At 38.9% G+C, this 22525-nt stretch overlaps 1 protein-coding gene across 1 annotated transcript in view; it reads left to right on the forward strand.

Moving 5' to 3' along the window:
- Positions 1–22525, forward strand: part of PLA2R1 (phospholipase A2 receptor 1) — a 46095-nt gene that overhangs the window by 6949 nt on the left and 16621 nt on the right. The window contains exons 4-17 of the mRNA XM_068948806.1: positions 930–1103; positions 2215–2328; positions 3025–3168; positions 4170–4358; positions 6083–6240; positions 7740–7847; positions 14486–14598; positions 16695–16864; positions 18216–18418; positions 18699–18844; positions 19344–19428; positions 20041–20173; positions 20648–20683; positions 21190–21347. Of these exons, the coding sequence (XP_068804907.1) occupies positions 930–1103; positions 2215–2328; positions 3025–3168; positions 4170–4358; positions 6083–6240; positions 7740–7847; positions 14486–14598; positions 16695–16864; positions 18216–18418; positions 18699–18844; positions 19344–19428; positions 20041–20173; positions 20648–20683; positions 21190–21347 (1931 nt within the window). The remainder of the gene's footprint in view (positions 1–929; positions 1104–2214; positions 2329–3024; positions 3169–4169; positions 4359–6082; positions 6241–7739; positions 7848–14485; positions 14599–16694; positions 16865–18215; positions 18419–18698; positions 18845–19343; positions 19429–20040; positions 20174–20647; positions 20684–21189; positions 21348–22525) is intronic.

Below are 22525 nucleotides of genomic sequence, written 5' to 3' on the forward strand. Positions count from 1 at the left end.
GCCTTTGAAGATCCAAGACCCGATCCCAAGAGCAAAACTACAGAGGGCAAGCGAAAGGATGAGAGGTGCTTGCTCTTTTGTGCAGCCCGTTGACCTTACCCTGCTGCTAAGCCACCGATATCTCTTCTGTCCCAGTGATCTATAGAGAGCTTCTCTGAAGCATGTGAAATAGAGTGCTTCTGCAAAGTCACATTCTGCTTTTAACTGCATAACATCTTTTACGTTCCTTTACTACCATGCTCATATTTTGGGCCTAAACCACTTAAAAGCAATAGCTTTAAAATAACTTGCTCTCTGAAAGATTTTGGGCATATAATCTTCTTGAATATTAAATATTATAGATAGTATTTTGTAGTTTTCAAAGGAGTGTAGCCCGTTGCTTCCAGTGGGCTCATGCAGCATTTCAGATCTCTATAGCAAGGCATGTTATAAACAGTTGAAAATGTGACTTTATAATGTGAATTTCTGCACAACCTTAATAAAAGATGGTATTTTCCGCCTTGCTTATATTATGTAATTATAGTAAGTTTATTCCCTTGAGTAGTAGATAGAAGGGCATATAGGTGACTGCTCCTCCGCAAGTTGGGTGAGGTGTTCATGGTGTGGATGTTTCAAAATTCAACTTTAGAAGCAAATGATCAGCTGGTATAAATTAAAACATAAGTCTCTTGGCTTCATGAGAGCTGTGAAAATCACTACCAGCTGCAGATCAATTCCTGAGTATTTATCAACCGTATGAAAAATTGAGCAGTTTTTTGTTCAGTGAGTGCCCTATTTCCACATGTACTTTAACAGAGGACTCCTAATTAAAGGAGTTCTTACGCATGCTTCCGTTTTGATTCCACTGTCATTAATTAATTAAATTGTTATAGGTATTATATTTCTGATTGTTGTAATGTGCTGCTGATAATTAATCTGTTTTCGAGCAGAGAGCGGCTGTGACGTTTTTTGGAAGAAGAACCCTGACACACACATTTGCTACCAGTTCAATCTTCTGTCTGTTCTCCCCTGGAATGAAGCACGGGTCACGTGCCAGACGCAAGGAGGAGACCTGCTAAGTATAGTGGACGTGGAAGAGCAGAACTACATAAGTGATTTAAGCAGTGAGTAAAGATTTCGTAGCGCTGATGCTCGGTTTAAGGACAAGCTTAGGTTATTCAGTTGGAGAATGTTTCAAATCCTGACCCTGAAGACTGGAATTTTGTTGTAGCCTTCAGTAAGGTCGAGAATTCACCCACCTCAGTGAATTTTGTCCCCTGCGCCTCTGTAGGGATGCCCTGTGCCCCACAGGGAGGCAGTTCAGCTCGCCTTTCTCTGTAGATCATATAGTTAGATTCACAGTTTACCTGTGAAAAAGGGCTTAGTGCTACGTATTAGGTCTCTCCCATTGCTGCTTTCAAGGCTTCGTCACGTAACGCCACTTCAGTAAAGTGATTTGAAAAAGCAAGGATGAAGGTAAGTTACAGCCTTAGTAAACCTATACGTGAGGATGTAATTTTAGCTCTCGCTCCCCACAGTGGCTCCTATTCGTTCTTGCAGCTGTAGTTACGGAGCATGTTTGTTTGCTTTGAAGAATTGTCCAAATATTTACCTTCTCCGCCGTTTACCATAATGGCCGTTATGCCATCTGCCATAATGTCCAAAAGTTAGTCCCTGCTAACTTTTCTTTGTAAGCTAGCGACTACAACCCCCCAACAGGCTTAAAGCAAGCTTCCTACATGGGAGAAACGACAACTCTCTGCCTTCATAAATGGACGGTATTCCGTCTTTGATAAGTTTTTTGGTTTTTTTCCCATGCAGAAAGAGCCTCAGACAAATTTCGTTCAATCTTCTGATAGCGTTGCTTTCACGTATATTTTATTGTGAGTGAAGAGCACCAAGTTAAGGAAGCGGGTTGTAGAATTACGTTGTAAAGGCTGCTGCAGGTGTCAGAGTCTCTTCTTTCCCATTGCTTCCCATTATTGTCTATTTTCAGTTGCAGGATATAAGAAAACAGGAAGTTTTAAAAATTATATCATTAGCTTTTTGACATGTCTACGGGTTCTAAAGGAACTAAAGGTCGTTTGTTTTGTGTCTCACAAAAGCCTGAAACAGGCTGGCACTTATGCAGCTTTTTGTAACAGATTTAGCTTGTAAGGTCAGCGACAGCTTGTGTAGGAACAGTTTGCATAATGAGTAGTTTTTGAAGGGTTTTGTCTATTTTGTCTGTTTCAGGGCAGCTAAACGCCACAGACATTGTGCTGTGGACAGGCCTGAATCGACTCGAGGAAGATGCTGGCTGGCAGTGGTCAGATGGAGCACCATTAGTGTTTGTGAACTGGAGATCAAGTACTTGATGTTCCTCTTGGATATGTTATAGCAGTGTAATTATATGCTCTCTGTAACTGCAGCTTAGACATAGGAGTGCTGCTCCTACAGCTACACTTGAAAAGTGAACTAAGTGAACCAGAGTGTCTCTTTTTGCAGGAGTCTTAATTCATACTCATGAACTGAGCCACTTCTTGGGTTGTGGCATCAGTTGAGATGCATCTGTTCCAAGCATTAAGGATTTGGCCCTTCTGTCATTTGCTTCTAATGGTGTCTTTAACATTCCAGTTGCATATCTGAAAGCTATGTTCTAGTTGATTTTGTGGAAGAAAGGTGTTCTGATTTGTTTACGTTAACATGCTCTAATTAACCTTAGCACTTTAGCATGAGCTTTGTGACATGGCTCGCATGTGTCTTGCGTTTTGGTGTGTGGCCATCAGTGCATACAACATAGACACAAGGACTTATTTCAGCCGTTCATCTGATAGTAGCAGTCAAGGAAATACTTACCCACATGTATAAGTCATGATCAACGTTCACCTGTCCAGTTGCTTTCCTTATTATAGTGTTGGTCAGTTGGTGTAAAATTGCTGGAAGTTTGGATGCATGGGGATGTTCATATGTTCATTCAATAAGATGCAGAAAGTATTATAACACAGTTTTACAAATAAGAAGTAAATTTGTGTAATTGTGTGCTTCTCAAAAATGTATTTGCAGATGTCTCTGATACCCGCTTTAAAGAAAATCATTGTGCAGTGATTAATTCAAAATTGAAGTATGGCTGGCAAAGTTATTTGTGTGACTCTGGATTGCCTTTTGTATGCAAAAAATACTTAAATAAGACAGAGCATGAAACGTTGGGTAAGTTCTTCAGTGGTAATGTATCCTATTTGTGAGTGTAGAAGAACATGTGCCTAAGAAGTATGCATTGCATATGAAGTTCTCAGAACAGTCGTAGCTGGAGTAAATGTGTGGGTTTGCTACTTTAAGTTGAATGCAGTTTTCCTTAGCTGTAGTACTAATACTTTCCTCTGTTCAAGTGCAGTTCTGGAAAACATGTTGAGGATCTTACAACTGGCAAATCATTTTAATATGCATAGCATTTAATTGGTTCCTTACGTGGACAGAGAGACTTACAGAATGCTCATTCTCAGCATATTACAATAGAGCCACGCTTTTGGGTTTGAAAGGAGGCTTTCAGCTGAGAATGGAATTAACCAATTGCCCACAGAGAAGAAAGCTGTATAAATGCAGCCCTAGATTTGCAGTTATTTTTATGGCATGCTGTACTTTTCACATATCAAAAAAGCACTGTACATTTTTTTGAAGTGTGTCTATGTAGTGAATACAGGAGATACCCTATATGAAATGCCTCAGATTCTCATTCTGTGGGAAATGAACACAGAATTCTGTTTATTAGAATATTAATTTTCATTTTTGATAGGAAGAGGTAAATACAGTTTCCATACTTCCTTCAGATAACAAAAAGGAACTCACCCAAACTCTGGAGCTTACCCAAACTTTTTTCAGCTCAAGCATCTGAAAAGGCTTCAGGAGGTTTTGACTCGGATCCGAACATAATAGGGGAAGTACAATATGTGTCAAACTGGGAAACAGTTCTACTAGTGTGTTTGTTACAGTACAACAGCCCAAATGGTTGAGTCATAAAGTGGGAGAAACTTCAGTTTGGTCTGCAGATGGCATTCCATGGGACATATGTTTTGTCTTCTTTACGTCATCTTGGATGACTTTTGTTTTCAGCTTTTGTAAAAAAAAGAAAATAGCTCTGAATAGATTATGAGCATAACATAATCTTGGCAATTCTGTGTAATATACTCTAACCTTGTATACTTAATTAAAAGATACATGGAAGTACTATGCTACTCGTTGTGATTCTGACTGGTATCCACACAATCGCAACTGCTACAGACTTCATAAAGAGGAGAAGAGCTGGAACGATGCTTTTATCTCATGTCAAAGTGACAATAGCAGACTCATTAGCATATCCTCCATGGCAGATGCGGAGTTGCTCCTTAACTTGCTTAAAAATGGTGAGTGTTGGGAGTTAGTTTAAACTGCACAGTGTATCTTGCAGTGTTTTGTGATGCATTTGGTGATAGCTATTTCACGTTGTTAGTCACTTAAGCATTTTATTTCATGGCACACCCAAATAATACATACAGGAAAAGGAAAGCATGATGTTTTTTCCTTCTAGGAGCGTTAAAAATTATAGCATCAGCTATGCCAATGAATTTAATTATAGTAAAGAAACAAGTAAACAAACGTGTTGGAGCACAATGAGGAGCTATATGCTCAGCTCAGTGTTTAAAGAGTACGTAACCCCAATGCTTTTGTGAGGCTGCTGGCCACGCTTTATTCTGACAGTGTGGCAGTTGCACTGGCGCATGATAGGCAAATGATAACAGTCAGTGGTCCTAGCAAAAGTCAGAGGTCCGTGATAAAACAGGGCCAGTTTTCATGGAGCCCTCATATGCCCTTTTCTTCTCATAAGTCCTCCACAGTTTAGCTTTTGTCCTTTCCTATTGTTGGCTGTTTTCCCGCAAACTGTTGCGAAATATCCAATGATTATACTTATGCAAGAACTGTGCTTTAAAGCAACAACAGTTTAGTTTTGGAAGTTGGCCTTGTCTAACTGCATGGTGTCTACGCCTGCTAGTATTTGGCAGAGTCCGCTTTGAAGGGCACCGGTTGTATCAGAGAAGGAGTTCTGCTAGTCCACATTGTCTTAAGAGGTAATATAATTACGCTAAGAACTTAATGAATAAAAGCTGTCTTGCTAGTGCAGCAATACCAAAAGTTTTGTTGTCATACCAACAGCAAAGAGATGTAAATATTTTTTGCCTCCAGCTGACATCGTTGTGTTGGCAGAACTTCATAGGTTGTCCATGACTTTAAGCTTCCCTGAGCAAGGGGCATAGTGACATGTTTTATCAATTGAGCTATCTTCTCGGCTGTGGATGTAGGACAGTGCATCATACTGGATGTACAGGGCATTCTTCTCCCCTCCCTGCATGCCCATCCTCTCCATTGTTCCATCCCTTTCTCGTAGGAGGTTGACCACTTTATCACCTCCCTCACCTCCATTAACACCCCGTTTACTCCCGCAGATACCAAATACCTTTTTTTCCAGAGATGCTGTAATGGATAGGTACCTAATTAAGCTAAGTAATTGTTCTTGACTTGTACTGGGCTTTGAAGTCGCTTCTTCTGTTTCAGACCTCTCTTTGCAGAAGAAGGGCTTATGTGCCTGAAAGATTGTCTAGTTTTTCTACCTGTAGTAGCTGGTCAAGTAAGACATTACTTCAAACTGCAGCCCTTCTCTTTCGTATATTTGTCAACTCCCATGGCTACAGCTATGCTCACTGGAATATATAGGCATCACTCAGAGGAAAACCTAAAGTTGGCTGTCCAGTGGAAGATTACAAAGAGAAACCATCTTTCCCTTCCATACCAGGCTTTCTGACCCACGCAAGCTTCAAAAAAGTGTATATGCTCTCAGTTTGCACTTTGGAGGATTTCAAAGCCTACTACCACAAATGTTGATCTCCTTTTGAAACATTTTAGTCTTGAATGGCAGTAAAGCATTATCTCATGAGTAAGCTTTCCTAAAATTCATACAACTCGGTTATTTTTCCTGAAAGAAGGTAGTTCTGACTGAAATGCTGTGGATAATTTTTAACAGTGGTGTAATGTTACAGATTTTAATGATGAAGAAAAAAATGCCCATTGTTTCTAAAATCTCATTCTCTTCTAGAAAATGTGACTGAAACGTGGATTGGATTGTACAGTAATAGCACCCCAGTTGTCTTTCAGTGGTCTGATAGCACCCCAGTAAAATTCTCTAACTGGCACAACCAAGAACCAAATATCTTTCAAAGTACAGGACAGCTCTGTGTTTCAGCACAAGGATCTGTAAGTTTCCTTTTCTTACTGCAAAAATAAGACAGACAGTTTTATTTTTGCTTATAATAGTTTATTTTCTCACTGTGCGTATTTTTTTTTAAACCATGACCTGTAGTATGATTTCTGTCATTCAAAGCCTAACGTGTTCAGGGAGTGATAAACGCAATGTAGCCTTTAGAAACCAATACATTTTGCAGCGCTCATGCACAGAAAATTAATCATAGATTTTGAGCTTACGGTCAGTAAAAATTGTTACGTACATAAAGCTTGCCAAATGGAAGAGGACAAATATCAGTAGGTGTTTCAATATAAAGAGAAAATGATTTAAAACGTGAGTAGTATATATTGTAATTTATGAGCGTCAGATTCCACCCTTAAAGCTTCAAATTCGTATTTTGAAAAACTGTGCTAGCTGTGCCAGTTCTATGCTGCTGTCAATACTTATACATTTTATGCAGCATCTTTCAATAATGAGTAGTAATCTAGATCTACATAAAACTATAAAAGTTGACAGCAGTAAGATTGACTCCAAATGAGTCAGGTGTGGTAGGACTGGGAGTCGTGTGCAAATAACCTTACGCTACATGCTATTGCATCACAATTCATGGCGCCTGTCAATTTTCTCGTAATTTTGTCAGAAGTTTGCTTTAAAATACTTAAATTCACTAGTGTGTGACTCACAAGTGGACTGTAATCCAGTTTTATGGTAAAGTATGTTTTGTCACAGTGTGAAAGCTGTGTCAAAAAGAGTTTCTATTGCCTCTCCAGTAGAGGGTCCAGGTCACAATCCTTATTCAAGCAGCACTGAGTCATGGGAAAGCCAGGACATTACAGTGAGCTGGAGAAATTGGCCCTCATTGGAAGCAGAAAATAGGATTGTAGTAAAATTGTATTTTTAGAAACGCAAAAACATATTTTACACATTTTGCAAATGTAGACAAACGAATACATAGTAGCATTGGAAAAGAAGGCTCAGGATGTGATTCTTCAAGCGTTACTTTTGGTACGTGTACAGTACTTCTCAAAGGCTGAAAATTATATCATACAGATTTTGCAGTATTTTGAACAAGGACTGCTCAAACACAAAGTTTAATCTTACAAAGAACTAAAATATAAATGAAAAATATTCTGCACAGGATTCTGAAAAGTAAGTGCTCCCAGCATTCTCGTAGGCTTAGTCCGTTGAAATGCATTATGTTCCAAAGAGTGATTCAGAGAGACAAACCCTTTTGTATGATTAATGTGAAAAGTCCTGCTGACAGTATTCGCAAAAATAAGTGGGCCAAGTAAGGTTAAATACATGAATAGAGTGAGAAAAAATTCTGTCACTTGTTTTTATTAAAAAATTAAAATGGGAGGAGAAACTGCGTAATGTGTGTGTGTATATATATATACACACACACACACACACACACATTATATATATGTATATATATATAATCTATATATATTATAAAAATGCATGAGGACATGAGCGTATACAGAATATACTTTTTTATTTTTCTTAGGAGGGACACTGGAAAGTTAAAAAATGTGAAGACCGATCTTTCTATGTTTGTAAAAAAGTGGGAGGAATTGATAGTGTCCCGTCTGAACTGTCATCACAGTGTCCAGAGGTAAGAGATTTTTTTGCTTGTTTTTAGAGCCTTATTAATAAAATAAAATTGTATAGAAAAGCTCTAAATGTATTTATTGAAAACATATATGAATCTTAGTTTTTCATATTAAAAACATAACATGTTTTCCTAGGGAGAAATCTCATTCCTGTTGTTTGCTGTAAAATATAGAAACTAAAATTGAATGCAAGATTAAAAGCTTTTTGCAAGATGCGTTTTAGGACTTGTTACGTTGTCAGCAGTTGCGGGCAGTTCCTTTTTCTAGTTCAAAAGTGAAAACACTTCTGTACACCATCTGTACAAATAATGGCTGTTATACGATGCCACATCCCACACATGGTTTTCATACATTTAAGTGGAATGTCAGGGTGAAAAACAGTCAATTTCTTTGACACGGAGAATGAACTCTTCCACTCATACGTTACCCTTCCTTTCACTTTCAAACAAAAATGGGAAGGAGCTCAGCTAGCTAAATAGGATATTACAATAGATCTTCAGGCTTTTATGTTCTGCCTTCTAGTAGTAAAAGGTACATATTAAAGCGTGATTTTATTTGCCACTGGTTTCTTTTAATTGTGTCTGAAGAACAGGTTTGTAGACTTGGTGTTAAAATTTTATTCAAAACTCTTGAAAAATCTTGTGAACCTCTTTTTTGGTCAACAGAAATCTCTCTTCTGTAACTTACTTTACTCCTTTAGCTCGTTGTCTCCCCTTTTTAACTCCCTGTGTTTTTTCTTGAGAAGTCAAGAAGCATGGTCAGCTTAATTGAACTGTAAGAAGACTGAAGCTGTACCGTTTGGAGCTGGATCCATGTCTTCTCCAAATGTACAGCAGTCTGAATTAGGCTTCTGGTCAGATCATTATGGAGTTAGAAGTTTCATAGATTACTTTGTTCCAGCTTTAAAATATTGAAATTTTAGGATGATTGCGTTGGCTTCTTTTGGTCCAATGTATTTTATCACTCAAGGGTTTCGAGTTATTTGTGTGCTAATAAGCAGAAGCTTATCGTAGTCCTGATCGCGAAAGAAAAGCGCAGAGCAGCCAGAATGTGAGTTGCCAGGAGCTGAGAGCACTTCAGTGTTTGGGACCTCACAGGATCGAGGCTCAAGAGATTGAATCATTGGTCATAAAAAGTGTGATATGCTATGGCCAACTTCCTTTTTGGGATAAATTTCTGCTGGTAGGTGTTCCCCACCCTGTAAAAACATGCTGAAGCCTGTTATGGTTCTTGAGTTCTATATATCTTTTCCTTTATAACGTGATGAAAAGTTACATTCATTTCATCAAAAGAAGTTGGTAGTAAGCTTACTCAAAGTTGCATTTTATTTCAGACATTTTGTCTTCACAACTTTCTTTTTCCATTCAATATATATAGTGCTGCTATTGATGCTATAGTTGTAAGTAATGTTAATACAGGAAACTAGTTGTTGACCTAATTTTCCGGGGATGATTTACCTTCATTTCATCCAGATTTACTTTTCTTAATTCCTTTGTTGCTGACCTGCCTTAAATGCACGGAATATTTGTTGCTGTTTCTCACATTTGATCTTTTACTTCATTAACCTCTCATTGTCTTTCGTGTTTGGTTGCTGGTAGATTCTCAGGGAACTTTGGCCTCAGGCATAGCTGCTTGTTTTTATAAAGCTTTCTAGTCTTATCTGAGCTTTTATCTTATGTTGATTTTATGACTTATGCATCAGATAAGCTAGTCTCTAAAATTTTCTGTGGTTCTGCTGATTGGAGTTTTCGTAGAACCAAGTTACTGCAGAAATCGGAGCTCTTTTTTTTTTTTCTTTTTTTTCCCCCCTTTCCTTCTGTCTTCCTGAGATTTATCACATGCTAAGCCCTTTTTTTCCCTTAGCAGTTCAGCTGTTCTTTTCTCCTAGTCTGTAGGCTATTAATGAGAATAAATGTTTTGTTGCAAAGCTTCAATTCTTTATGCAGTTTTCCCCAACACTGAAATAATAGTTTTAAGTGTTTTCCTTACACCAGCTTCTGGACCGGGTTGTGGAGCTATTAGCTGCTTGATAATAGAGTTGTAAATTACTGCGTACAAAACCATATTTGTACTGGTGACTTTCTTCAGTCCTCTACACTTTAATGGGTGCATCAAAAGATAACAGTACAGTACTGAGTATTTATCTTCACTGCTATTGTAGCAGGAGAGAACTGTACTTTTAAGAAGAGAACTGCTGTTACAGCTGTGAAATCTCGTAAGCAGAAGTACAACTGTGCAGAATACAGCTACGCAGAATAGCGGTCCCTCTAGCCCCGTCTTCTGCCTCCCACAAGTGGCCGAACGCAGATGTTTAGGGAAGGGCAGGAGAGGGCAAATGAGTATTACGCTTCCGCCAATATTCTGTTTTCCTCCAACCATTCAGGGGATTTCCTGAGCCTGTTATGATCTGTGTATTTAACAGCCCTCATTGGATTTCCCCTCCAAGCGCTTGTCCAATTTCCCCTTGAACTCATGTGAACTTTCTGCGTTCACAACATCCCTTAGCGAGGACATCTATAAATCTACTACCCTTTACGTGGAAAAAACACTTCCTGTGTTGAATCTACCTCCTGCTAGCTTAGCTGCATTTGTTGTCCCCTAGATCTTGTACTGAATTAGTCACCCACCTTCATGCCGCTTGCTGTTTTGTAGACCTTGTCATACCCTCCCTAAGTCATCTCTTTTTCCCTGGCTGAATTGTCCCAGCCTACTCAGTTATTCCTTGTGTCGAAGCAGCTCCATATTTCATCCTTTGTTGCCCTTCTTTTCTAATATCCTTTTCTGAGATTGGATATCAGAAATCAAAAAAATGGCAAACAATGAATTTAAACTGTCATAATAGCTTCTCTAAGCTTTTTCTTTCTCTCCTTATAAATCCTAATGTTTGATTTGGCTTTTTGACTAAGCTGCTGTTTTCACGGAACTTAACTATCGTAGCCCCTGAATTGCGTTCCTGCGTGGTGAGAGTGAGGTAGCTCTCACTTTATACATGCGATGACTGGGGAGGATGAGATGAGCCTGGGGGGAAGGCAGGGGAGATTCCCCATGTGCATGTTTATCTGCATTGAATGTCATCTGCTATTTTGTTGTCCAGTTATTCAGCCTTTAAAGTTTCGCATTTCTCAGTCTGTGCTTACCCTCACTATAAACATACCAGCCTGCAGTTCCTCTGCAATTTTTCTTTTTTTTTGTTAAGATAAAGATTAGTGTCAGCTTGCCTTCTTCCAGTCTTTAGGTACCCAGGAAGCTTTAAGAGAAGGTTTATACACTGCCATTAGTAGATTTGCTTTTTCTTATCTGTGTTCCCTTAGAGCACTTGGGTGACTACTATAGAGGCCAGGTGATTTGTTATTCTGACTGTTCGTACCACCACCTCTCCCACAGTTCATTCAATTTCTGACATCCTCTGCCCTGCCAAAAACGGCAGGCAGGAGTAACGAGAAGAGGAAAATTTGTGGAACGGCTGAAAATGCCAAAACATTTGAACAGCAATGAAAGATACAGAGGCCATGTACCTACTGTATGAACAAAGAAGGGTTGTGTCACCGTGGCATTTCTTTTGCTGCAGTAACTAGTAATGGTGTAAGCTATGTTGCTAGTTCTCCCTCGGCTCTGCAGGACTCTACAGGATCCCCTTTGCATCCCCTGGATGCTGCAGAATTCTCTTTGTGTGAAAAAGTGTTTTTCCATAGTGAAGTCATAGCTCTTTTGTATAGAGATAAGATTCTCAGTCGACCCAATCATTTGTTGGTTCACAAACCAACGTTTTCTTTCATGTGACTTCTGAACAACACGTATGTATTGTTCTCGGGCGAAAATGTAGAAACTGATACTACAGTTCTTTCTGTTTGTGTACTCTTGTGCGGCGGGGAAGGCTGTGCACAGCAGCAATGGCAATCTTCCAAGAGCTGTAGGGGAAAGACTGTAAGAGGAAGCAGAGTTTTCTGTCAGTTACTCCACATGCCTCCTGATAGCAGTTAAACACACTTCCTAACTAGAAGCTGAAATTTTCCTCCTCACGTTAAGCAGGGCTTAAGTATGTGCTTGACGTTCAGGCATGCTTTGATTGCTGTCCTGAATAGGTCTGGAGCATCTTCTTATGCTTTTTTATTGTACTAAGACCTGAAGTTGGACAGCAGAAAAAGAGCTTATCCATTTCCCATTTTTCTCCTTTTGCTGTTAACATCATCATCAAGTTGTGTTTGATGATGTGTGCCTGGATACTGTGCTTGTTTGCTTCTGTGCTTGACTTGTGAGCTCCCTTGGAAGTAGGATCTCTCTTACGGAAAGAGCAAAGGCGGACCGTCGTGTTCTCATTTCTGTGCAGCTTCAGGATAGATTGGACAGAGATGGTTTATCATCTCTTTATTCTCTTGATTATTTAAAACACTCGAGCAGGAAGACGAAACAAGTATGACACACGAACTCATATAGGCACAATTCAGACCAGACGTGGTACGGTCTTATGTTCTTCTCTGATACCCAGAGACTGGGGTGTAATAAGAAATAAGGTGGGCCTACCACTGATGCAGTGTTGTGGCTCATTTGGTAAGCCATGAAAATGTGTAATTTTAATTCTGCATTGAGTGTGATGATTTCTTTTTTTAATTTGGAAGTCCTCTCTCCTAAAAGGAGAAAGAGCTGAGAAAAGTTAAATAACTAGAGTGCATTGCTGTATGAGAAGCAAGCGCTGAAGCTACTTGTGTTCTGCCAATAAATATTTCATTTTTCATTTGAAGACAAAAGGCAGCTCTAATCTTTTTTGTAACAACTTGACTGACTCTGACATGCAGTGTCTATCTTACACTTCAGGTATTAGATATCAGTAATGAGTTACTACAACTAGAAACCAACAAGTGCTGCTACACGCTTTGTGCCAAAGCGATGGCTATCTGAGTGGCTTGGCATGCATCCCCAAAACTGAAGTCAGTAAAACAATATTCAAAGTATAAAACTGAAACAAAAACAGTATGTGGGAGGATCACCTTAAAGTTGCCCGCATTTTTGTCACAGCCATCAAAACCATTGCCACCTCTTTCGGCTGGTGTCAAGAGCTGGGTCAGCCGCATGACACAAGGGCAGGGCTTCCCTGCCCTTCCCAGCAGTAGTACTTGCTGCTTTGAGTCCTACCGCAGCTGTGGGAGGAGGAGGAGACGACCGTCACCTCTGAACCGTGCTTGGCCTGCTCGCTTTTTCAGTAGCTTGATCTCATATAGCTCCAAATGTCTTACTGACCCCTTTTTTCCTATCTGTCCTTTTTTTCCCCTGAAAAATTGTTTTTTTTTTTTTCCAGTCAAAATCCCTGAGCCACCAAAATCAAACTGCATATACTGCTGAGAAGCCTTGCTCTGTATAAAAGGCATATAAACCATTGGGGTTATATTTGAGATTGCATATGCTTGTACTAACAGATTGTGCATGGTTTTGAGCAAAGTAGCTGTACAAATGGCTGTTTTCAATTTCTGTTTATGAAAAGCACTGTAAAGCATATTTTACGTTTTAGCTAACTTTGCATCTCAAGTACAGTTGCAAAAATGTATGGTTTAAGGCATATTATTGTGAGCAAAATTAGAGCATGTTGGGAGAGCTGACGCTGTTTTTCTGAAGGCATCAGACTGTAAGTGTTCAAACTGAAGACCAGCCTCCTCATCCCTAAAACTCTTATTTCTTTCCTTGTAAAATTTGCCCTAGCCCCAAGACCTGAATCCGGTATGCCCTGGCCCTCCGGTTCCCTGTTACCTCTTCTCTAAGTACTGGAAACACCTTCTCCTTCATCCCCACTTTGCCTTGTTAGGGGGCCGCTGTGGACGGGGACAGCTCTCACCTCCTTCCTTCAAGTACTTCTCAGTCTGAGTGTTACGTGGAGGAAGAGGAGGATTCTCCTCTGGTAATAAATTATTATGCATCTCCCAGCTGCAAAAGATACTCTGTTCAGCAAATGCTGCCTATTTGCACTGCTGGGATTTGTACATAACTTTGCAATGAAAATTGAGAGTTATATAAGGGAAGGAGAAAGAATATGGTGTTAGTGGGGAAATTGAGGATTAAAGTATGTCTGATTCATGGCTTACTGCAGTAAGTATCTTCAGCCTGAAGTGAAATCCAGCTCCATGTAGTCAAAGGAAACCCCTTAATGTTGGCTTCAGTAAGGAATGGTTTTCAGTCTCCGAATCCTGACTCAGGCCTTTAGATAGCTAGCTTGTATTCAGATGAGGATTTGGATCTGATAACTTGCATGTTTTCCAGGGAAATTATTCAGTTGTCTACATTTTGGTTTTGGGATGGAGAACTCATTTGTTCTGATATCTTATCAAGGCTTCTCGTGTTAGAAAAGCAGCTCAGGAGTCCCCCTGCCACTTCAGTCTACCTCCCTTCTTTGTTTCTTAATTTTGTCTGACGCACATACAAGTACGTGAGATTGAGGTGATGACGTTAGGTAGAATAAGAAAGCTCCAGCAAGCCCGGCTCCTCGCACTGTTGGCCAGCTATGGCTGAGCAGGTCCCATCTCAGTAGAAGGAAAGGGGCTATAGGATCGTGAATGTGATCGGATGGAAACTACAACAGGGGATCAAGTTTTTAACAACCGGATTAACTGTTAACTATATAATGATCTATAAAATAATGTTCATTTCTTTTAAGGGATGGGAAAGACATGGTGGATTTTGTTACAAAATCGACAGTACCCCTCGAAGTTTTGAACATGCTTCCAGTGGTTATTTCTGCCCACCTGCACTTGTATCAGTAACAAACAGGTAGTTAATCCTATTAGACAGTGTGAAGATACTTTTAACAAGAGCTATTCTAACTTTAGAAAGTGATGCATGGCAAAAAATGTTATGAAACAATAGTTGTGTGAGAGTTGAGCATAATTACTAACATTGGCTAAAATAAAACGTATGTCTTGCTTCATTCTTTAATTGAAATTAAATTTGGTGAAAAGCAATCATTAGTTTGATTTACATGTATGGCACTGTGCACTTATATGAGTATGCAGGAATCCAAGCAAAATGCTCTCTACAGAGGTATGTAAGGACTTCAAAAAACTTTAACAGTGTGCTTGGTAACTTTACTGAAAAGTAACAATATGTTCAACCTTCCTAATCAAAATATGTCAAACTTTAATTCAAATCAATTACTGTTTTATAAATGTTTCTGTTTAGTTTTGCATTTTACATGGCCCCTCAACAAGTAGGGGGAGAGAGTAAATGTTTGAAAAGCATGTAACTTCTCTGTCTTTCCTTGCTTTGTTTCTATTTACCTGTGTTCTAGTTTCAGAGAGACTTTTTTTGACTGCAGATGTCCAAATGCTTGGGTTTTCTTTGATATATTCATGATTTACCCTTTATGTTGGATTCCCATGAAAGTTTAAGACATACTATGATATGTCACATAGATACATTACACACATACTTTAACCTACATGATGTATTTACTGTAATAAACTTCAGGAAGAAATCTTCCCTTCTTCTAGGGCAGGGGAAATACTGTAACCATTAGCAGTCAGATGAGCGATCGCTAGAAATGTTAGGAAAGCACAGGCTGCCTAACATAAGGAATTACATTAATGGAAATTTTGCCTGCTAGGTGATTTCAGGATTGTGCGCAGTGAATACTATAGTATGCTACAGGACAACAATAGCCCTTACTAGGAGAATAAAGGACAAATTCTGGGCAGCTGGGCATTTACTGCTCAGACTTCACAGGGAGCTAAGGGCACGCTGCACATCACTGGAAGCATGTGTCAGTGTTTTTCTCCTTATTTTTATTTTATTCTTGCTGGTCAAAATAAACAGCCATCGCTGTATATTACGCTAGTTTCCAACCCCGGTGTTGGAGCGGCAGAGGAAGCTAGCTGGTAGCTTGGCTTTTTTTAAAATTGCTGCTTAGGTTTGTTGTTCTGATGTGACAAGTACAAAACTTTTCAGTGTATCGATCCTAAAATCTTTATTAAGATATTCCTTAAACAGTAGATTGTGCAGAAAGGAGAATTGGTATGAAGAGACAACATGCAGAAGAAAATGAAAGTTAAATTAAAAAGTCCTCAGTCACTCTCAGCGTTACAGATACATTCAGGTTTTTACATTGACATCATTCTTAAGGTATTTAATAAGCCTTTTCACAATGCGTTAAATCAAGAAGGTGTAAAAGTCTTTATCAGACTGGGAACTTACTATGCTGTATATCTTCTCACAGGGAATTGATTAAATGTGCTCATAAACTAAAGCATATTTTTGTATAATGCTGACCAATTACATCTTAAATTACACTTAACTGACAAAGGGGTTACTTCTGGAACAGTTACTACTTGAAAAAGGCCTAAATCCCTTATAGTATTTTAGTGAAAATATTTTTAAGGTGGAAAAAGTGATTCCTTCTGCAGTCAGAACGACTAGTGCTTCGAGTTCTTCAGCTCTTTTAGTCTGTGTATCCAGCTCAAGTAAGATAGTCCTGTGCAAAGCTTTTTCTTTTCTTTTTCTGTGTCTCTGAGACTTCACTGAACTTTTGTTCTATCTTTTCTCCTGCATACAAGGAGTTTCTTGTTTTTAGCTCTGCATCATTTCTGTGTTCTGTTTTCGCATCCCGTAGCATAAGCATTTTGCTTCTTAGGTATCTTAATCTACTGTTTGTTTTATGTGCCCAGATGCTGTAACATAAAAGGGAAAATTTATCGTTTATACTACAGGCATGTGCCTGAAGTTGCCCACAGACTTCCATAAACAAAATTAAGTACCTTTTGAATATTTTCTCTTTCCACTTTATTTAAATCATGCCAGGAGAGCTCTTCACTGAAATACCAATTAACCTATTTTATTCTAATATGTTTTTTGTCTTGATCACTTTATTAAAGGTTCGAACAAGCTTTTATCAACAGTATGATCCGTAGCATGGTAAAATCTGAGAGAACTTATTTTTGGATAGGACTGCAAGACCTTAATAATACAGGAGAATACTTCTGGCTAACTGCAGAGGGGAAGAATCGCTCCATGAGCTATACAAACTGGAACAAGCATCAGCCACGTGAGTAATGCACTGATGTTAAAAAAAAAGTGCTGGTGTGGGGGGAGGGCAAGGCACTGCCTCCCACTGTAGACGAGTGGCTCAGCAGTGATTGCGGAGTCGCAGTCCTTCCTTCCCTGCCTGACCAAAAGAGCAGAGAGATAAGTTTGCATTTTCCACAGGCTGCGTATCGGACTAAACCCGTGGTAGGAAGCTTAGTTGGCAGCTGTAGGAGAGGCCTGAGCTTCCTTCCCCGCTTTCTGCCCGGGCGCCGTTACCGCTTGCTCGCTGGCGCTCGCTCTCAGGAGGCGGCGGGAGGCTTGATGTCGTCCCTGCCCGCTCCCCCTGCGCCTAGGGAGAGCTCGCCGCTCCGCTCTTCTCCCAGGCACAGCCAAGCCGTGAAATTTTAGGGCTCTGCACAGGGTTAGATTATTTTCTAGCCCCGTTTTCTCCATCTGCTGTCCGGAGGGTGAAGAATAATGTGAAAACTTGTGAGATGGAGGTGATCTCCTTTTCAGCAGCGCTCTCTGGGAAAAGAGGGAATCAGGCAGGAATGTACCTTTTCTTTTTTTTCTTTTTGTCTGTAAAAGGATTTTTTTTTTTTAATGGCCTTTCAAGTAGGCCATTAGGGCTTTCTGAGACTACCAGGAATACGTTCCAAAAAGTCTTGAATTTTATTCACTAACAGTCATAGACTGTAAGTTTGCATTTTATAAAAAAGAGGGGAGAGGTTTGTCTTTAGATAGATTTCAGGCAATAAAAACACTGTGGAAGTTTCTTCTTCCTTTTTAGCAAGTACAGTTTTATGATACCTAGTTTGCTTGTTTGCTTTTTGCTTGTTTTACAGTAATTTAAAGGAAAACATTCTAAGAAAATAAAAATGAAATAATGAAATAATGCATTAACTTGCAGAATCTTGGAAAAACTAGTCAAATGTGACCACTGATGTGGTGGCCAAGTTTTTGACTTTTGAGGTGACTCGGGGACAACTAGAATTTACGTTGTTCATCCTTTGAAATTTAAGCCTCTTTGTGAAACCTCAGAATAGAGATATAAAAATTAAAGCACTCCAGATCACTCATTGCTTCTAAATTTTGAACGCTTTATTGTTTTACTGCTGTGTTTTCTAAACACACTTTTTAAAATTGCATTTTATCTCCTGCATTTTGTGAAAAGAATCCTTTGTCATGGTTCATTTTATAGGCTCGGCTCAGCCAAGACAGGCTTGTAAACCAGTCACTGAACAGAGAGAGAGTATGCTGTTTTCATAAGTTCATCAGGGTGGTGCCCAGGGCCAATAGAACAATCGCTTCACCAAAAATTCACAAAACTCAGGTGCTTCTGATACTCACTACTCACTCCCTTATTTTAGGTCATTCTGGAGGATGTGTGGCCATGCGAGGAGGGAACCCTGTTGGTTATTGGGAGGTGAAAAGTTGTAAGAACTTCAAAGCAATGTCACTATGTAAGCAAAAAATCTCATCTTATGAAGAACCTGAGCTTACTTTTCAAAAACATTTGAGTTCCTGCTATTTTGGATGGGAGTCAGACAGTAGTCTGCTCAGCTGCTACAAGGTAAACGGACAGAGTTTTTCTGTCGACGTCAATTCTCACATGCTGTCTCTAAAATATTTTTGATAAAGCCTTATTTCTTTTACTCAGCAAACCAAAATTGTTACATCCTTCACTGCGTTCTAAAGTGAATGAAAGGCTTAAGATTTGAAGCAGAACTATACTTGGGATAATATGCCTTTATTGTAGGAGAACCTTCAAATAATATTTGATTTTTATGGGCTTCTGAAGCCACTGCTGTCCAAAATCAACTGCATTTACAGTGGTGTTTGTTTTATTGCAGATATTTCACAAGGAGAAAGTTCTGATGAAAAGAACATGGGATGAAGCAGAAGCATTATGCCAAGATTTTGGAGCACATCTTGCTAGTTTTAGCCATATCTATGAAGAGAAGTTTTTAAACAATTTATTATATACTATTTTTGATAGGTAAATATTTTTTTTATTAATGTCAACGATTTATTTTAAGCATACTGATATGTAGAAAAGAATCAATGAGTTAAGTCCTCCTATCCTCCTTACTAGTGGCAGATACCTGAATTCTCCTGTTGACTAACATGAACTTAGAAATGGGTGAGAAGTGCAATAGCAGCACTGAAATATGATTCTTTTGGAAGATCTTTGTAGTAGACGTAGAGCAACTGTTACAGTCAAGATGACGTTCCTGTGAGTTAACATTCACCAGCTGAAACAGAAGTTCTGCAATTTTGCTACTATTTTAGATGTTTTCCTCTTTAGAATTAACATTTTAGTGAAGAGAAGAATTTGCTTCAAGGAACCCCAGAATATTAAGAAGTGCATTACAGTATGATATAGTGAATTCGACAAGAATTTTATATGGCTATTTGCACTGTATAAAAAAATAAGCTGTGAAATAGCAAAGAAAAAAAGTGTGTGAGAAACGTTACTTTCTTTGTTTTCATCACAGGACAGAAGACAGACAGTTCTGGATTGGATTTAATAAAAGAAACCCATTTTCTGAAGGAGCATGGCAGTGGTCTGATGGAACACCTGTAAATATGTGTATACTCTATATTTCAGTAGCCTCTCAAATTCCATTTAAGCATGAGTTCACAGAAACAAACCATGTGGAAAAGACAAACGGTGTCCAGAAAAACTGTTTTTTTTAATGCTTACACACTTCATTTAAAAAAAAATTATTACAAACAATTCTTACAACATAGCTCCCTGTGCAAAAGGGTTATGCAACAGCAAAAGGGTTTTGGTAGGGTTATAAAGTTTTGCAGATGTGGGCTTTCCTGCAAAGCAGGTTGTGTTTAACTTGGGACCAGGTATAGGCAGTTTCTCTCTGTGAGAGTATACTAAGGCAGAGTGACTGCACATATATATTGATGACCATTTGGAAAGCCTTAGGACTGTGCTTATGTGAAAAAGGACTTTGATATAAGATGAGAAAGTTGATTAGCACACTGGAAGGACAGGATTATGGGCCTCCTTTTAGGATTTTACGACAATAATTAGGTGGTCCTGTAGTTCAGTAGTCTGGAAGCTACTTATGCTCTACCATGCACACGCCTCTGAATCATTCCTTTTTCTCCATAATGAGATTTTAAAATGCTTTATCTTTGAATGTCAGTGAAAGGTAATGAATATGCTGTTTTCAGGTTGTATCTTCGTTTCTGGAGAGCAAATATGTTGAAGATGACTCAAGAAACTGTGCTGTGTTCAAAGTGAATAGAACAGTCTTTCCAGCACACTGCAATGAAAAGCGTGAATGGATATGCAAAATACCAAAAGGTGAAAGAACTAAACACTACTTTTTGATTAACATTCACTGCCTGTTGCACCCTGTATTTATAAATCAGAGGAGACAAAGAAATATCTAAAAAACTGGGGTTTTTTTCCGCCTCTGGAGTTGTTCTCATTGGTCTTCTGTGTGAAATCATAGCAAAGCTGTATGCAGCCACTAGGGTTTAAAGACCAGTTAACAGGCATGATGTGTGCAGGTAGTTTTAAAATGGCTAGCAATGACTAGCAGTAGGAGATAATGAAAGTTCTGAAAATTTATAAATGTTGCTAAAAATGTTGTTTAGTAACTGTGGAAACTATTTTATTTCATTCTGTGTTTTAACTTTTTTTTTCTGTCTTTGAACAAGAATAGCAATAGTCTTCATGATTTCTATTAAATTCTCACCATGTGGTAAAAGTAATTTGAGGGAAATAACGCTTTTCATTCTTAATCAGAAATGTTTTACTTCATTTACTTTGCAGGTGTTAAACCAAAGAGTCCAAGTTGGTACATATCTGGTATGAGAACACAGTTTTCTTTTTTCACATCTTGAAACATTATAATTTGGAAATGTAATTTATGCTATTAGTTAAAATAAATTGAATGTTCTAAATTTTACACTAAGTAACTTGTAGGCACTTGTTGTTGCTAAATATCTACATCTGCCACTCTTCTGTTTGGGAATACTGAAACGTAAGATACGACTCAGGTTAGGCAAAGGAATGTGGCAAGCGATGAGGACAGGAGTGTGATATCTGCTCCATCCCATTGAAACTGCCTTTTTGCAAAGTCCACACAACCCTGTTATAATTACCACAGTATCACAGGATACCATATACAACAGAAATTTACTCAGTATCCATGTGATTTTATAATTTGACATGTCAAACACAGTTCTGTTGTTAGCTGTGGAATGTTTGTCCTGTGATAGGTGGCTGAAAACCAGACACATTGATCACAAAGAATAAGAAGTGAAATGAAGTTTTCAGCCTGCATAGCCCTGATTCTTTTGCTTGTTTTCCAGAACTGCCGTGGTCGTATTACCAAGGAGCAGAATATCTTTTCCACGTAAATCCTGCAGACTGGACCAGCTTCGAGTTTGTCTGTGGCTGGCTTCGTAGTGGAATAGCAACAATAAATTCGCCTGGCGAACAAGCATTTATTCAAAATAAAATTAAGAAGGTAACAAAAACTACCCTTTTGAAAAAATAATAACCAGTTACTGCCTGAGGGCTTTTCCATTTTGTCTTTTGGAAGATCTGGTTGTCTGTTGTTCCAGGTAGAATCTGAAAGACGTTCTATTATAGAAATAATTATTACCATTGTTGTTGCTCTCTTTACTTTCCACATCCCTCTTTGAGGCCCTACCCAGCTAAATAAGTTAGTTCAAAATCTGCAGAAGTGTCTGTGCACGCATGTTTTGCGCACAGTGTACATCTTTACCAGTTTCTTTCCCCCCACCCAACCGCGACCAAGGGGCCCCAGATAGCCCCTCAGCTGCGTTGTTTAGATTTGCCCGTCATGGCTTCTCAGTTTTTCACATGGTTTTTCTGCATCCATCAGGATTCCTCCTGATGTGGAGGAGATCGAGAATGCGCTGCAGTTAGGCCAGCAGCCTCCCCACAGTTCCACAATTACGCTCAGTTTTCATACAGTGAGTTACAGCTGGTCTTTGCGTAACAACACTGAAGGATGTTTCAGGTGGTATATTAGCATCAGGTGGACAATATGTCCAGATGTTTGAAGCAGCCTTTGTAGTTTTAACCTCCGCAGTGATGATTTGAGAGGTTACTCTTGGACTGAGGTGACAAAGAATGAAGGACTACTGATTTCCTTGCACCTTGGTCAAATCTAGGGCTCTAAACCACAGAGCTGGGTGCTTATGACCTTGCAAAATAAATTAACTTTTCCTCTGTGTAGGCCAACTTGGGCATCATTCCCATATTTCCCAACCTTTGTATGATCGAGCCTGAATCAGACCCCTTGTTACTAAGCATATTGATATGGAAGAAAAGACATCTGACCCTAAATTCTCATTTCTGTATGAAAGCAGAATTTCTGTAGTAACCACTATGATGTAACAAACAGATTTCAAGCTGAGAAATAGCTGCAGAAGCAGGTGAATTCCCAAAAAACAATCTATTTTCTTTCAGGCGTTCTTTCAGGGGAAAGTAAAAGAAATAGGGAAAATACCAAAAAAGTACAATAAATGAAAAACTATGAAGCTTCTGCCTTATTGCGGGCAAAAATTCTGCAGCTGTAATGTAAAAGAATAACAAAACATAGTATTTAAAAGAACAACCAGTACCAAGTCAAAAAAGCTCTTTATCTAGAATTATTTACTTTTTCTTGCGTTGCAT

This window comes from Struthio camelus, chromosome 6, assembly GCF_040807025.1.
Source record: "Struthio camelus isolate bStrCam1 chromosome 6, bStrCam1.hap1, whole genome shotgun sequence".
NCBI classification, from domain to species: domain Eukaryota; kingdom Metazoa; phylum Chordata; class Aves; order Struthioniformes; family Struthionidae; genus Struthio; species Struthio camelus.